Source organism: Chiloscyllium plagiosum, chromosome 14 (assembly GCF_004010195.1).
Source record: "Chiloscyllium plagiosum isolate BGI_BamShark_2017 chromosome 14, ASM401019v2, whole genome shotgun sequence".
Classification (NCBI taxonomy): Eukaryota; Metazoa; Chordata; class Chondrichthyes; order Orectolobiformes; family Hemiscylliidae; genus Chiloscyllium; species Chiloscyllium plagiosum.
This window is the reverse complement of record NC_057723.1, coordinates 4,264,353-4,280,753: the sequence shown is the minus strand read 5'-3', so window position 1 is coordinate 4,280,753 and position 16,401 is coordinate 4,264,353. Positions and strand designations below refer to the sequence as shown.

The following is a 16,401-nucleotide window of genomic DNA, read 5'->3' as shown; positions in this document are numbered from 1 at the left end:
TGCTACTTTCTCCCCACCCCCACCCTCCTCGAGCTTATCTCTCCACCCTTCAGGCTCTCTGCCTTTATTCCTGATGAAGGGCTTTTGCCCGAAACGTCGATTTTACTGCTCCTCGGATGCTGCCTGAACTGCTGTGCTCTTCCAGCACCACTAATCCAGAATCTGGTTTCCAGCATCTGCAGTCATTGTTTTTACCCTGATATTGAAAATATGTTAGGCTATAAAATCATTCCAAACGTTGGTCATCATTCAAAACGTTCTTGTACCAATATTATTTAATGGTCTGTAGCTTTCACTGACAAGACCAGCATATGCTGCCCTTTCTTAACTTCTCCTGAAAGGTTCTCAATGATTTATGAGGCCTCTTTGGTGACAAGCAGTCGCTGTGTCTCTGACGTCATATGTAGGCCAGGCAAGTCAACAATGGCAAACTTCATTTCTTAAAGAATAAGTCTGAGTCAGTTATTTTACTCCATGAATCGATAGTTGTCATGGTCACTTCAACATGTATTAATTGAATTTTAATTGCACCAGCAGCCATGGTGCGATTAAAACATTTCTCAGCACCTCTAAATGCCAGTGACCTTTTTTTTTAACCACACTCCATCTCCATTTTATTCTGAATGGTGCACGAAAAGTTAGAATGAAATTATTCACCTAGCTGGACTACAGCTCAGACTGCAATGTCATGTACCATATCAATGAGGCAACGCTATTTGTCAATTTCGCTGTACTGTTAACGCGACGTTCTTTCCGTTTTTATAGGTACGAAGGAATAGTTATTGCAAATAAAAACTTGATGACTAATTGCATTTCCTAAAATTATGTCGACATATATAAATCCATCAAAGCAGACCGTCAAGACGAAAAACTTCATTATTTTAATCATTTTGTGAATATACTCGGAGGGCAAAGTATGATTTTTAAAAATTTGATGAATAGATGATTCGAGCAACAATGTGAGCGATATGAATTTGCAATCTTATGCATTCGATCGTTTTTGCTTGTATATCCAAGCAGTAATGAATAATATTCCTCAAATGAAACGTCTTGAAATCTGTAGTGCCTGCTGCTAACTATTTAACTAGGAAATAGAGACACAATGTGAATCATATAGTAAGTATTGCTGAAAAGATCAATTAAAGTTGCACAACTTTAAATACACAAAGCAGTTCTTCTCAAGATCTGTAGAGGCACTATTGCTTTAAGAGTACTAACTGTTATTATTGGCCGAGTCTCTCTGTGTCGCTGTTTACCAATGAGGTTAGGAAATGTGGCTGAGGATCCAGCGCCACTCCCCCATCAACGAATAGTGACCAGTATCGAGGAAACGAAGAACACGCGTCTCTCTGTGCGCTCGATTCACGTCTGAGGAATAGTCGCAGAACGCCCACTGGAATTTGTGCATGTATTCTTGGCGAATTTAACAAAGAACTACAGCACAGTAAGAAAAACGATCGTTTCTTTCTAAAATCAGGAAACATAAGGTAGTGCATATTTCTATTCTTTTCCTTTCAATAGCAGAGCAAAATTTATAAAGGAATCAGAAGTTATCCTTGCAGTGCTTTGATCGAGAATGTTTTTTTTGTGGAAGAGCCGAGTATCGCAGTGGCCCGTTCTTTGCCTGATTCTAGTGTATTGCACCGATTTCGTTTTTGGAAACATTCGTTACTCAATTCCTGAAGAATTGGAGCTTGGTACTTTTGTTGGGAATCTTGCTGAGGACCTCGGTTTAGAGATTAAACAGCTGCCCGAGCGCAGGCTTCGGATTGCATCTGAAAACAAAGAGCAATACTTAACCGTGAATTTAGAAACTGGCATTTTGCATATCGAGGAAAAAATAGACAGAGAGAAGTTGTGTGAACAAGATCACAGTTGTGTTCTAATGTTACAGGCGGTGATCGAGAATCCACTTCAAATATATCGTATTGAAGTTGATATTCTCGACATAAACGATAATGCGCCAGTTTTCCAAAGACAGGAAGTTAACCTGGAAATATCAGAATTGACGCCGCTTGGAACGGCCTTTCCACTGCAGCGTGCCTTCGATGCGGATGCTGGAACCAACAGTGTTCGCTCCTATCAACTGAGCCCAAATCAGTATTTCACATTGAAATCACAGCCAGACGGCGGCGATGCTGGTATACCAGAAATGATACTGCAGCGACATTTAGACCGAGAACAAGAGCCGAATTTTGGAATAACGTTAACGGCGTTTGATGGCGGGAACCCGAAGAAATTCGGAACCACACACATTAGATTTACTGTCGTTGACGCAAACGATAACGTCCCTGTGTGCGAACAAAATATTTATCAAGTTACGCTTGCAGAAAATACACCCAAAAATACAGTGATTGTGAAAGTAACTGCCGTAGATGTGGACGAGGGCCTGAATGGCGAAGTAATCTATTCTTTCAGTGAGCACAGTCCTGACAAAATACGTGAAACCTTTAGATTGGATGCGACCACGGGAGAAATGAGTGTAAATGGACTCCTGGACTTTGAAGCAGTGGATCGTTATCAGATTTCAGTACAAGCTAAAGACAGAGGCGCACATTCAATGGCAGTATACTGCAACGTTTTGGTGATAGTTACTGACATCAACGACAATGCTCCAGAAGTAATATTAACCACTACGTCGAGCACGATCTCAGAAAACGTTTCACCAGATACCGTCATAGCAGTTCTCAGAGTTGTAGACAAAGATTCTAAGAATGCAGCAGAGGTTTCCTGCAGAAGCCCACGAACGCTTCCATTTAAGCTAATCACTTCTTTTAATAATTATTATACATTAGTGACACACGGTGATATAGATCGAGAAGATGTACCAGAGTACAACATTACAATAGTATGTACTGACAATGGCTTCCCCCCACTCTCGGTCAAAGAAACCATAAATATTCAAGTTTCAGATGTAAATGACAATGCGCCGCATTTTACTCAGTCTTCCTTCTCAATGCACGTCACAGAAAACAATGTTGTTGGCGCTTCCATTGGTTCTGTGTCAGCCTTTGATCCAGATTTCGCTCAGAATGCCGAACTTTCATATTGGATTTTAGATAACCTGATAAATGGTTTTCCTGCATCCACGTTCGTCTCAATAAATGCTATCAATGGCATGATGTCTGCTCACCAATCTTTCGATTTTGAACACTTAACAAATTTTGAAGTCCACGTGAAAGTGACGGACGCTGGGTCCCCTCCACTCAGCAGTAATGTAACTGTCAATGTGATCGTAATAGACGAGAATGACAATGCCCCTGTGATCGTGTCGCCTTTGCCAATCAAAGGATCCAGAACAGAGGAAACAGTACCGATTTCGGCCGAACCAGGGTATTTGGTGACAAAGGTTACAGCTAAGGATGCTGATTCTGGTGTGAATGCGCAGCTTTCTTACGAGCTTCACCGGTCCAGTGATGAAAGTCTGTTCACTATTGCTCAGGAAACGGGAGAAATATGGACCATTCGACATTTCACACGCAAAGATTCAAACCGAATAAAAGTTGTAATTTTGGTGAAGGATAATGGAACTCCACCTCTTTCATCGTCGGTCACTATTTATGTATCAGTGCAGGATGATGGAAAAGGAAAGGAATCAAGCACTGGAATTTTGGGGACCCCTGTGCCATGGAAATCTGGTATCAAATTTTACCTGATGATATTATTTGGCGCAACATCATTTGTTTTACTTTTGACCATTGCTTTTCTCGGTATTATGTTGCACAGCCGTAGAAATATTTCTTGCTGTTGGAATACGCCATGCTTTTCTGAGAAGAACTCTCACCAAGGAATTCAAAAGGCTAGCGTAAACCTGCAGGTACCACCTAATTATACCCAGGCCTATGAAAATGAAAGATTCTCTCAACAATTTCTCTATGATCCAGCTTTGAATGAATTAATGTTTCTAAAGTTACACGATTCTGCTGCATCCATGATTCATCACAAGACTGGCACATGTGCTAAGGCAAAAGATGGAAAGGCATCAATCTCTACCAACAAACACCCAGTTCACGAGGTGAGGGGCTCATAACTAAATATATTCTGAGCACTTAACTATTAAATATTTGTGCACAAAATGTTGATGAAATGTAACAACGTGCATGGAATGATAATTCGGACTTTATCACTTGAAATAAAATATCAAGCAGTTCCTGAAAAGGAAAAACTGACGGAGAGATTCTGTATAAATTCAAGAAACAACTACAAGTATGATAAACTATGATTACGCATCTATTAGTAGCTTGAAAAATCTAAACAGTACAATAATTCAAGTAAGAACCATTTTGAATCCTTTGGAATTAGTCCATAAATGCCATGGTGTTTAGTACCATTAAGTATATACATTTTGCCTAGATAAAAACAATTCAATCTATAAGTAAATAATTGATGTAAGTAATCATGGGGATGTAAGTAATTGTTGATATTGAATGATTCAACAAAGTGTAATAGAACAATCCTGCTAAATGGATTAATTAGACATAAAACAATTCTGGTATTCAAAAAGGTATATTAAGTAATGCATTTAAAGGGGAAATCTATTATATCATAGCAAGGAAGAAATTGCATAAGATAATGGTTGGAAAAGGATAGATTTGGAGGAAATATTGTAAAAGTTGAAACATAACTTGAAAGAAAAGTTTACGGAACAAAATTATAACCAACAGATGAGGACAGTTGGGACCAGATGAAAACCTTTGGATGGCAACGCTTTCCAATTTCCTGCTTTGTAAGGAATACTCTTCATCTTCAATCCTCCAATCAAATTGTATAACCTCAAACTATTCCACAATTTATTCAATCAGCCTCTCTGTGTTCCCCTGAAGGCTGTTTAATTTCTCCTCACAAAGAAAGCTCTCTTCAATCTTTGTACCTTCGTCAAAGTTGGAAATATCACAATTGATGCCCCAATCCTAATCATTCATATTAATTTGGAGTGACTGAGTCAACAGGCAATTACCTTTATAGTACATCAATGGTTGGAATCTCTCTGCCTGAGAAAAAAACAAGTAATTTCCACTCTCTGCTTTGCAGACATTATATTCATTAGTGGGGCTTGTGGATTGCTGGCTGGCCAGCATTTATTGCCCTTCTCCAGTTGTCAATGAAACAACCATGGTGAGCTGTAGTCTATCTGCTGCAGACTGAAGCACAGTGCCCTTAGCGAGGGAGTTCCAGAATTTTGACTAAGTAACAGTGAATGTACGGTGATATATCCAAGTCAGGATAGTAAAATGTCTTGGATGAGATCTTGCAGGTGGTGGCATTTCCATGTAACTGCTGCCCTCGTCCTTCCAGATGGAAGTGGTCATAAACTTGGAACCTTTTACGGATTTTTGATGAATTTCTGTTTTTTCCCCCCTGTAATCAGTACACACGGCTGCTGCTGATCGTTGGTGGAGGCAGTGGATGCTTGCGAATCTGATGCCAATCAAGCAGGTTGCTATTGTGGATTGCATCAAGCTTCTTGACCGTTGTTTAAGATGCATCCATGTAGGCAAGCGAAGAGTATTCCATAACACTCCTCACTTGTGCCTTGCACATCGTGGGAAATCTTTGGAGAGTCAGGAGTTGCGTTACTCAACGCAGTATTCCTAGCCTCTGACGGTCTCTTGTCGCTAAGGTACTTGTAGTGAGTCCAGTTGAATTTAGACCATAAGTTATACCAGGAGAATTAGGACATTTGGCCCATTGAGTCCGTTCCACCATACGATCATGGGTGGCATTTTCCCAATCCTATTTTCCTTCCTTGTCCTTGTATCCCCAAATCTCCTGAACAATCATGAGCGTAGCTAACGCTTCTTAAATACACTCAAAGGTTCCCCCCCCCCCGCCACAGCCCTCTGTGGAAATGAATTCTACATATTTGCCATCCGCTGGCTGAAGACATTCTTCCTCATCTCAGTTATGAGGAGTCATCCTTCACTTTCAGGCTGTCCTCCTAGTACTTGTGTCTCCAACTAATGGAAACATCTTCTCCATGTCCAGTCTATCTCAGCCTCTCGTATTTTGTAAGTTTTCATGAGATCCAACCTCATTGTTCTGAATTCCATTGAGTACAGAGACTGGGTCCTCAACTGTTCTTCATGCAACAAGTCCTTCATTGCTGGGGTGATTCTTGTAAACCTCCGCTGGACCCCTCAAATGCCAGCATATTCTTCTATGGATATGAAGCCCAAACCTGCTGTAAAAATTCCAAACGTGATCTGACCACAGCCTTATCTCATCCATTTATGTTCTTGTGTTCTAGACTTTTGAAATGAATTATAACATTGCATTTGATTTCCTAACTGCCACTTGAACCTGTCTGCTAACCTTAACAAAATCCTGAGCTAGATATATCAAGTCCCTTTGTGCATTAAACTTCCAGTGCCTTTATTAGTTCATAAAATATACTGCGTCTCCATTCATCCAACCAACGTTCATAAACTCACACTTTTCCACATAGTATCCATCTTTCACTTCTTTGCTAACTCCCGTCACCTTTCCAAGCCCTTTTGCAGTCTCCTTGCTTCCTCAACACTACCTGTCTCTCCATCTGTCTTTGTATTATCTGCAAACATAGCAACAATGCCTTTAGATCTGTTTGAAAGAGAGGGAAATCGATGTAAGTTTTGTATTAGTGATTACCTTTCAAGTATATTAAGACTGCAATGGTCTTTTGAACAGCAAACAGTGCAAATGTAACCCATCTGTGTCAGAGAGAAGGTAGAAAACATAATTTCCAGTCAATGGTAACCCTCGAGATGTTGATAGTGGTTGATTCAGTGATGGAAACACAACTGAATATCAAAGGATGGTGGTTACATTGTTTGCTATTGGAGATGGTCATTGCCTGGCGTTTGTGTTGCTGCTTTTCAAGCCTCTATACAATCCAAATCTTGTTGCAATGATTATGGACTGCTTAAGTATCTGAGGAGTCATGAATGGTCGTGAACTTTATGGAATCATCAGTAATCATCCTCACTACTGAGCTGTTACCATGCTCCAATCCATGCTAGTGTATTTCTCCAGTTCAATACACATCAGTTTTGTTTAATCACGCTGTTATGTGACACCTTACCAAATAAATTCTGATAATGCATAACATTACAATCACTGTTTCAAATTGCTGCCAACATTCTCATTAAATCTTTCAAATTGACAAACATATTTCCCTTTCATAAATCCATGCTGACGTTTTCCAATCAGACAATTATTTAATAAATACTCAAAGACCATCTGCTTTCTAATTAATTCTAGTCTATTCCCTCCTATAGCTAGCAAGTCTGTTGTTGGTTTTTATTGTCTTCCCCGTCTTTCTGACACAGGGGAGTTATACTTGCAACCCTTCAATTTGCAAGCACAGTTGCAGAATTAATATAAGGATAACCTCTCATGCATCAAGTGTATCGATAACCCCCTGTTTTAATAATCTAGGCCAATAATTATCAGATCTTGGGGATTTGCCAACTTTTATCTGGTTCCTTACTCCAATATAATTTTTCAATATAACAATTTATTTCTGTTTTCTTATCTTACTAAAAAAATGGTTATTAATGAATTGAGAGACATTTTGTGTTTTTTCTCTCTGAAAAGAGAAAAAAACATACCGAGATAGCATCATTGCCATTATTTTTTCTAACATGGATTTTCCAGTCTTTCTCTATGATAGACCCACATCTGTCTTGGCTTAAATTTTCCATTTAACATTCCTGCAGAAGGTATTAAAATCCTTTCTCGTGTTTCTTTCGTTTCAAAAAATACATTCTATTGTCATTTTCATCATCAAGTCTTTCATCCTTCTCTCCCGAATTCAAAATTTCTCCCAATCCTCGGGCCTACAACTTACTTGCCACTTTATAATAACCTCCTTTGTCAAAATACGATGTTCAGCATCGTTTTGTATGCACGGCTCTGGCAGTTATCCGAAGGGAATTCATGAGTCAAAAGTAACTTTAATAATTTTTATAATAATCATTGCCTGGGAAATGTTAAATCTTTTAATATACTTTTCTAATCCACCACAACACAATTCATCCTTATAATCGTCCTTCATAATTGCACTTCTTTGCATTTCAGACCCTATTTTCAGATCAAGCTGCATTTTCTCCAAAAATAATGGGAATTGCAGCCATAATTTGGTCACTATTTACGAAATTTTTCACTAAAACAGACTATTAATTTGTGATTTCTCTTGCATTACATTTGAACTGAAATGGCCGAAACCCTGTTTTGGTCCTTACTAAACTTTAGCAACAAACTACCCTGAGCAGAGTTCAGGAAATCTTCCTCCAATGGTACTCAATGGATGAACACAATCTGTGTTCAGATTGAATGCTCCCATGATAATTGCATGCCCATATAGCAAGCAACGTTTTAAATCCTAATTCCATTATTGTGCAGTGGCGTCCAAACCACCCTTATTCATCTTTTATGCCTTCAATTTCATTGCTGTAATGCAAGCAAGTTCCACATCACCACATAATAGAAACAAACCACTGTGGATAGTGGAAATTTGAAACAGTCTCAGAGAATTCTGGATGAACTCAGCAGGTCTGACAGTATCTGTGGAGTGAGAAATAGAATTTACGTTTCCAGTCCATATTGACTCTTCGTCAGAATATCACATTCTTCTCGTTGAGGATCTTCTCTCTCAATTAATATTATCCCATACATTCTCAATAGAAATCTCCACCGTTTTTCGCTTTTTACCTGACTTCCTGAATGTTGAATATCCATTAATACTGAGTTTCCAGACTTGATCAACTTGCAACAAGTCACCATAATGGCGAAAAAAAACATACATTTTTCCTTCTGCTATCAAATCTCCTTTCCTGTAGTGAATGCTGCATGCACGAGAGGGAGAGCTTTAAAAGTTATCTTTTTTTTAGGAAAAGTTCAATAATTTGACCCTGGCTGATTCTGGCATTTGTTTATGCTACTCTCTCCTTCAATTTACAGATGTTCAATTTCCTATTGCAAGGTTTGCTTTGTTCTACCTGATTTAGTTCTTTTATGTTATTTATGTTATTTTCAATCTTCCCAGAAGGTTCAGTAAATCTAACTACGAGGATATTTGTACCACTCATACTAAGGTGCAATTTCCAACTTTACACAGATGCCACTTGCCTCAGAACTGGTAACAATACTCCAGAAATCCAAAGTCCTCTCTCCTGCACAATTTCTTTTTCAATCACCTTCTCATTTTCTCGAACTTCCTATTCCTTTGCTCACCAGCCTGGGGCACACGAGCAATCCTGCAGTAGAGATGCTGCTTTTCAGTCTCTTAGGATATCTCCAAATTTTACTTCATCCATTCCATCCATTTCTCCAACATCATCGGAGTTAACACATACCACTACTTCTATATCTTCACCAATTTCAAAAATAATAATCTGTGACTTCTCTTGAATTTTTGACTCTGGCAAGAAGGAGGCAGTATGACATCCTGCAATGATAACGATAGAAACATCTATCTTTTCCAAACAATCGGATTGCCTATGAGGATTTCTTCCACCATTCCCCCTCCCATCTGTGATATTCACCCACTTACAGTGCCATAAGTCTGCCTCTGACTTCATTTTGTAGATTGATCATCGCCCTCACCAGCTTTTAGTAAAATGCCAATTTATGTGTGAGATAATCTTTGGGAACTCGTGCATAACCTCGCAAGTCTTCATATGTTGCCTACTGGCCTCCTGTGATCTATAGAAGCTTCAATGCCCAAGTGTAATGTCTCAGGTAGCATGGACTTTGTCGAGGGTAGAGCAGTTTCACGGGATTTTTGGTACTACACAGTGATATAGCTTGATATAAAAAAAACGAACTTGTCTCCAAACATTAGAATGTTAATGCATTTGCATGCAATTTAGACAAAACTTTTACTAAACAGAATTAGATTAAACTGGAATATAATTTGAAAGACGTTGTCCATTGTTTAAAAACAATGGAGTTATTTTAAAATGGCGATCTGTTTTATGCATGAAGTTATGAAATGTTTTACATTTCAGTCTATATTCCAAACCATTTCAGTAAAATTGCACGTAAAATTAATGAAACTTATGTAAGGTTATTTAACCAAAGAGAATTACCAAATATTGAATGGTTGCAGAGCTAGTTTGATTGAAAATCTGAAATTGATGCACAGAGGTTGACACAATTGCTGAGCAGCAAATGTCACATCTTAAATAAAAGCAAAATATTGCTAATGCTAGAAATCCGGAAATAAATGCAAACTCTGTTAGAGTAACACACCCGGACTGACATAATCTGTGAACAAGGAAACATAGTTAATGGTTAACCACAGTATAACTCATATTTGTTCGCAGAAGAGTCAAACTGAATTCGAACCATGAATGTTTTTTTTTCCTTCTGTCCAGAAGCTGCCAGACATCTTGAGGTTTTTTAGCACTTCTTATTTTTTTTTCAGTCATACACCTTACCATTTTATAAATCACCCGTGTCAATACTTCTTTTCTCCCATTTGTTTTGCATTTTCTCGAGGGTTAAGCAAAGTAGAGTGCTGGTTTGCAATTGCCATCTTCACGGTAGCGCTGGCCAAAAAGACCACACCGTTTTGATTGCAACCTGCTTTCGAACAGATTCAAGGAGTTACAATTGACAAAGGTCAACCTGTTTGGTTATCGTGTGACAATACTTTATTTGACTGACACGGAGCTCAATCCCACAATTCATAATGCAGACAGAGATATACTATTGTTGTGCCACAAGAGCTTCTGGGAAACTTGTTAATACCTTAAACTTATATACTTCTGATACTTCAGGATTCAGAGTGTGTATCAGTCCTGGGAAGTTCAAGAAACGATCTAAACACGATTACCCCTCCAAGGATACATGTAAGTGACAAGAGCTGCAAGCAACATAGGCCGGTTTTACAAAAAGCGGGAAAACAATATAGCGTTTGCAACCAAAGTTGCACAATGATAAATGCATTTATTTCTTTTAGCGTACAATAGAGGGACCATTGCTTTAAGAGGGCTTGCTGTTATAATTGGACAAGTCTCTCCGTATCGCTGTCCACCAATGAGGTGAAGAAAAGTGGCTGGAGATCCATTTCTCTGATCCCCGCCGTCCCAACCCCCACACCATCACCCTGGATCGCACACTGCGCAGGAGAGAAGAAGCGAAAAGAACTCCACAATCTCCGGTCTGAATTCATCTCTCGAAGTCGCTCTGCAATATTGAAAACTACTAGTCCAATTGCTCTTTTTGATTTTGTCAAAAAAATCTATTTCTACCGCAAACACAAAACAAAATCTTTCTTCTTCCGGAAAAGCAGTCAAATGAGGAAATATATTCCAAACACGAACATGTCATGCAATTATTGGGAAAATCTGGCAGCGAGATTGGCGTGCATTAATCCATAAATGATCTACATTTCAAGCTGCCATTTGTCACAGCGGCACATCCTTGTTTTAATACTCGCATATACCTTGAATTTAGTCTTCCAAAATATTCGATACTCAATTCCTGAAGAATTAGAGTTTCGTGCCATTGTTGGAAACAATGCTGATGACCTGGGCTTGGATGTGCGCCAACTTTCATTGCGCTAATTTCGCATTATATCCGCTTATCAAAAGTAATACCTGGACGTTAATTTAAGTACTGGGATCTTGTTCATAACAGAGAGAGTGGACAGGGAACAAATTTGTGAAGAAAGGCTCACCTGTCTGCTGATGATGAAAGCTGTAATGGAAAATCCCCTAAAGTTGTATGGCGTGGAAGCTGAGTTTCAAGACATAAATGACAATCCACCCGTCTTCCAGAAAGCGGCTTGTTTTGGCAGTATCCGAAAATGCGTTAGTGGGATCGCGTTTCCAACTTCACAGTGCACCTGATCCGGATGCTCTGACCAACGGCGTGCAAACCTACCGGCGAAGCGAAAATGAATGCTTAGCTTTATAACTAAAACCACATAAGAACCATTATGTCATCCCAGAGAGAGTAATTCAAAAAACCCTCGATCGACAACAACAGACTGCCCGTCATCAAACACTAACTGCGACTGACGGAGGAACGCTTGAAAAAATCGGAACAGCGCGAATTATAATTACATCGTCTGATGTGAACGATCATGCTCTGGTCTTCGAGCAGGCAGTGTATGAGATAACTACCACAGAAAATGTAACTGAAAGTTCTCTCACAGCGGAAGTAAATGCCAACGATATTGATGAAGGTCTGAACCGCGAGATAATCTATTCTTTCAGAGTTAAAAATCACACAACACCAGGTTATAGTCCTACAGGTTTAATTGGAAGCACTTTAGCTTTCGGAGCGCTGTTCCTTCATCAGGTGGTTGTGGAGTATCTTGATCTGACAGATTGTGAAACATTTTCGGATAAACCCTCACAACGGAGAAATCAGGGTCAATAGCATTGTGGACTTTGAAGAGACAAAGGATTATACCTTTTCAGCACAGGCTACGACAGACTTCCACACGCTATGCCAGCGTATTGTACTGTCCTAATAAAGGTTATGGATCTTAACGACAACGTTCCAGAAATAACAATTACTTCTGATTCCAGTCCAATCTCAGAGTAGGTAGCACTTTTAAAGGTAACACATCGGGATTCTAAAGGAGGGAGGGTGTTTACTGCTCTATCTCGAGAAATAGTCCCTTTAAACTTAATAAACCGCTCAATAATTACTACACTGTGGTACTTTCTAGTCTCTTAGATCGCGAAACGGTATCTGAGTACATCACAATCACCTGCAGTGATAGAGGTACCCTCCGGTAACAAATCATAAAGTTATCAGTATTCAAGTCTCAGATATAAATGATAACCCACCCCATTTTAATAAGGCTTCGGTTACTGTTAATGTAACTGAGAATAACCGGATCCTTGCGTCTATAGGTTCCGTGTTAAGATTTGAACCAGACGTTAGTGAGAATGCCAATCTGTCATTTTCCACTTTGGATGTCCTGGTAGACCGCTTGCCTGCGCCTGCTTTCGCCTCAATCAATTCGGCCTCCGGTGTGATCTTTGCTCACCGTTCATTTGATTACGAAAACTTGAAACGTTTGCAGCTTTCCATGCAAGTAAAGGATGCAGGAACCGCTCCGCACAGAATGATAATGTTTCTGTGAACCTATCGTCTGTGGCAATTAGACGCTCTGAAGCAGAGCGCGGTTCCGGGTTACTTAGTTGCTAAAGTCACAGCCAGAGACGCCGACTCTGGACAGAATGCGCATCTTTTCTGTCAGTTATTACAGACATCAGAAGGAAATCTGTTTACTATCTCCACTGATACAGGAGAAATCTGTACTATCGGCGTTTTGGTTTTAAGGATTTGACCAAGCAGAAACTCGTAATTGCCGTCAGCGACAATGGAAAATCACGTCTTTTCATCAAACGTCAGCATCAAGTTAACTGTGCTGGAAGATAATACAGAAAATACGTCTACTATTGGTCTGTTGTCGAATTCAAAACCTTGGATGTCCAATTTAAGACGCTGTTTGATTATATATTTTGCTGCCATTTCCTAGATTTTTCTGATGACTATCATAACCCTTGCAATGAAGATTCACAAAGGCAGAGATTCAATGAATGACTGCAGGTGTTCTTGGTCCATGTTAATGCAGAAAGACCCGCGACATGAAATTCATAAACAGGGTGAGAATATTCATCCTGCACCGAATATTGCAAGGGTTCATGAAAGCGATACACTCCCTCAAATTGTTCTTTGCGAATTAGGTACAGATCAGGCTATGAATGACACTATGTTTCTACAATTGCATTGTCCTGATTCACCGATAATTAGCATCAAGACTGGGCAGTGTATGTCACAAGGAAGTGGAAAAATATTGAATTCTGAAATGAAGGGAAGTGTGGAGTCCACCGAGGTGAGCCATACTTACAAACGTTTCAGAATACATTATGGCATTCAAACTAATAATTAATTTAAGCATATCAGTATTGACAATGACTTCGAAAAACACGAAATTGTTTTGTTAAGATAAGCCTTGACAGTAATAGAATGCCTTTCTTGAAATTTCTTGAACTGAACCCATTTCCAACATTCCATCGGGCAGCGCAAATTAGACCATATCAAGACATTTATAGCTTTGTTTCTTTAAAGCGCTTCTGGTTATTTTGTCTGTCTTTTTCTAATCATGTATGCTGCCAAACTGTGGAGCATATAAGGATTGTGTTGCTTTCAGATTTTCAATACTGACTGCATATTGTTCTTCTACATAAATACACTATTGAAGCAAACAGTGTAAACATATTTCCAATTGGGGAAAAAATTATGCATCATGTAACAAAAACAGAATTTGCTGTAAAACTACAAAAAGTCTGGCAGCATCTGGTGGACGGAAATCAAAGTTAACATTTCCAGTCTGCTGACCCTTCTTCAGAATTTCAACATCTGTCAAAGAATTTCAGAGTATTTCCTGATCATTATTGTGTAAGTTTGAGGGCAAACTAGGAAAAAATGGGCAACATGTTGTCTAAATTGAAATGAACTTCAGAGTGCTTCAGTGCAGAAAGACCTGATTGTCTTGGTCCAATCATTTGAGCAAATTAGTGAGCAAGGGCTGAAGGAAATAAGGAAGGCCAATGGAATTTTGGCATTTATTTCTAAAGGACTAGAGTATAAAAGGCGGGAAGAGTTGATCCAACAGTATGATGGCTTAGTGAGAACAAACCTGGAGTATTACGTGCAAATTTGGCCCCTTTACTTGAGTAGAGATGTAGTTGCATTGGATAGAGTTCAGAGGACATTCAGTCGATTGGTTGTCTTTTGAAGGGAGATGTAGCAGTTTAGGACTATACTCTCTGGGATTTAGACGAGTGCAGTCCTCTTCAGTCTACCTCTCAATCCATTTCTCAGTTTTGTAAAATTTATTTTCCCGATATTTAAAACTTCTCCTTCTGATTTATTTCTTTCCGTTTCCATATAATACTAAATCTGAGTTGTGGTCACTGTCCCAGTTATGGTCGCCCACTGTCACTTCATCCGATTGCTCATCTTCATTTCCTAGAACTAAAACTAGAAGCTGGTGGGCTTCTCAAATATATTTTATTAAAACATCCTGGGCACAGTATATGGATTTTCCAACATCAGTGTCTCCTATATTGCTTGAAACCCAGTTGATATTGGAATAGTTACTGTCCTAGTATTATTGTCCTCTTGTTCCTACTGGCGGAAACCTGTGTGCATGTGTTCTTCTATTGTTCTCTCTCTATTTAAGCATGTGTAATATATTCCTAGTTGTGTGATTGCCCCTTGCCCGTTTAGTATATCATCCCTTCTCACAAATGTAATTGGTTCTATAACCAATACTGCTACTCACATCTTTTTGTCACCCACTTTATCCTACAGCAAAACTCTATATCCAGCGATATTGAACTATCAATTTTCTCTACACTTTAATCAGGTTTCCGTTCTGGGGTTACATCGTACTGCCATATGTTTATCTGTGCCCTTAATTCGTCTGCGTTGTTTGCAGTACTCCTTTCATTGAAGTATAAACAGCTCAACTCCGTCAATTTTCTTTTCTTTGTATTTTTCACTTCTTTTGCTTTTCCAAGTCACTAATTACATCACGAACTAATGTGGTACCTCCCATTTCCTGATATGAATCTGAACTAACGAAGCCTACAAGTTGCTTCGCATTCCCTTGCCGTACTAGGTTAAAACCTCACCAAAGGAACGAGCAAACAAAACCCACAAGAATATTTATCCCAGCTCTGACCAGGTGCAATCCTTCAGGCTTGTACAGGTTCCACCTTCTCCTGATTGCATTAAATAGTGGAGCAGGCTCGTGGGGCGACATTGCCTGCTCCTGATCCCAGTTCTTCGATATGTTTTCATGCATCTGCTGCTATTGTCTTTCTGGGATGTAAAGCTCGCAAGTTTGGAAGTTGCTATCAAACGAGTCTTGATGAATTGCTGAAATACATACTTTTGACGAAATGTACATTGCAGTAGTGGAATTAATAAATGTTAAATACGATACTAATCCAGTAGGCTGTTTATCCTGTATGGTGACGAGTTTCTTAACTGTTGCTGCAGCTACATAAATCCAAGCAACTTGAAAGTATTTCATCACAATTTGACATGGCTGTCAAAGACATTGGGTAATCAGGAAGTAAGTTACTTGTTAGAGACGTCCAATCCTCTGACCTATTCCTGTAGCTATCATATATAAATGATTCGTATAGTTTAGCCTATAGTGATAATTTTGCAATTGTAATGCCAACGAAAGTAAATGTGAGATGCTAGGTTTATCCCCAATGGGAGATTGTGCTAGGAAACAAAATGATATTATTCCTGGACAAGTCCCAACCTAGATAGAATAATGGTTTGCTAGATGATATCATGTTCAGTCCTTTCATATTAACAATGTGGTGTCTCACTGAAAAACAAGCATGTAAGTTTGCCTTGAACATTAAA

The 16,401-nt window shown here is 39.1% G+C and overlaps 1 protein-coding gene across 7 annotated transcripts in view; it reads left to right on the top strand.

Moving 5' to 3' along the window:
- The window catches only part of LOC122556422 (protocadherin-10-like), a 176,962-nt gene that overhangs the window by 146,390 nt on the left and 14,171 nt on the right, over positions 1 to 16,401 (top strand). The window contains exon 1 of one of the 7 annotated variants that reach the window (XM_043703057.1): positions 1,338 to 4,015. The exons of the other annotated variants lie outside the window; for them this stretch is intronic. Within the exon in view, the coding sequence (XP_043558992.1) occupies positions 1,577 to 4,015 (2,439 nt within the window). The 5' untranslated portion in view covers positions 1,338 to 1,576. Of the gene's footprint in view, positions 1 to 1,337; positions 4,016 to 16,401 lie in introns of those variants that run through there. 7 annotated transcript variants of the gene reach the window in all.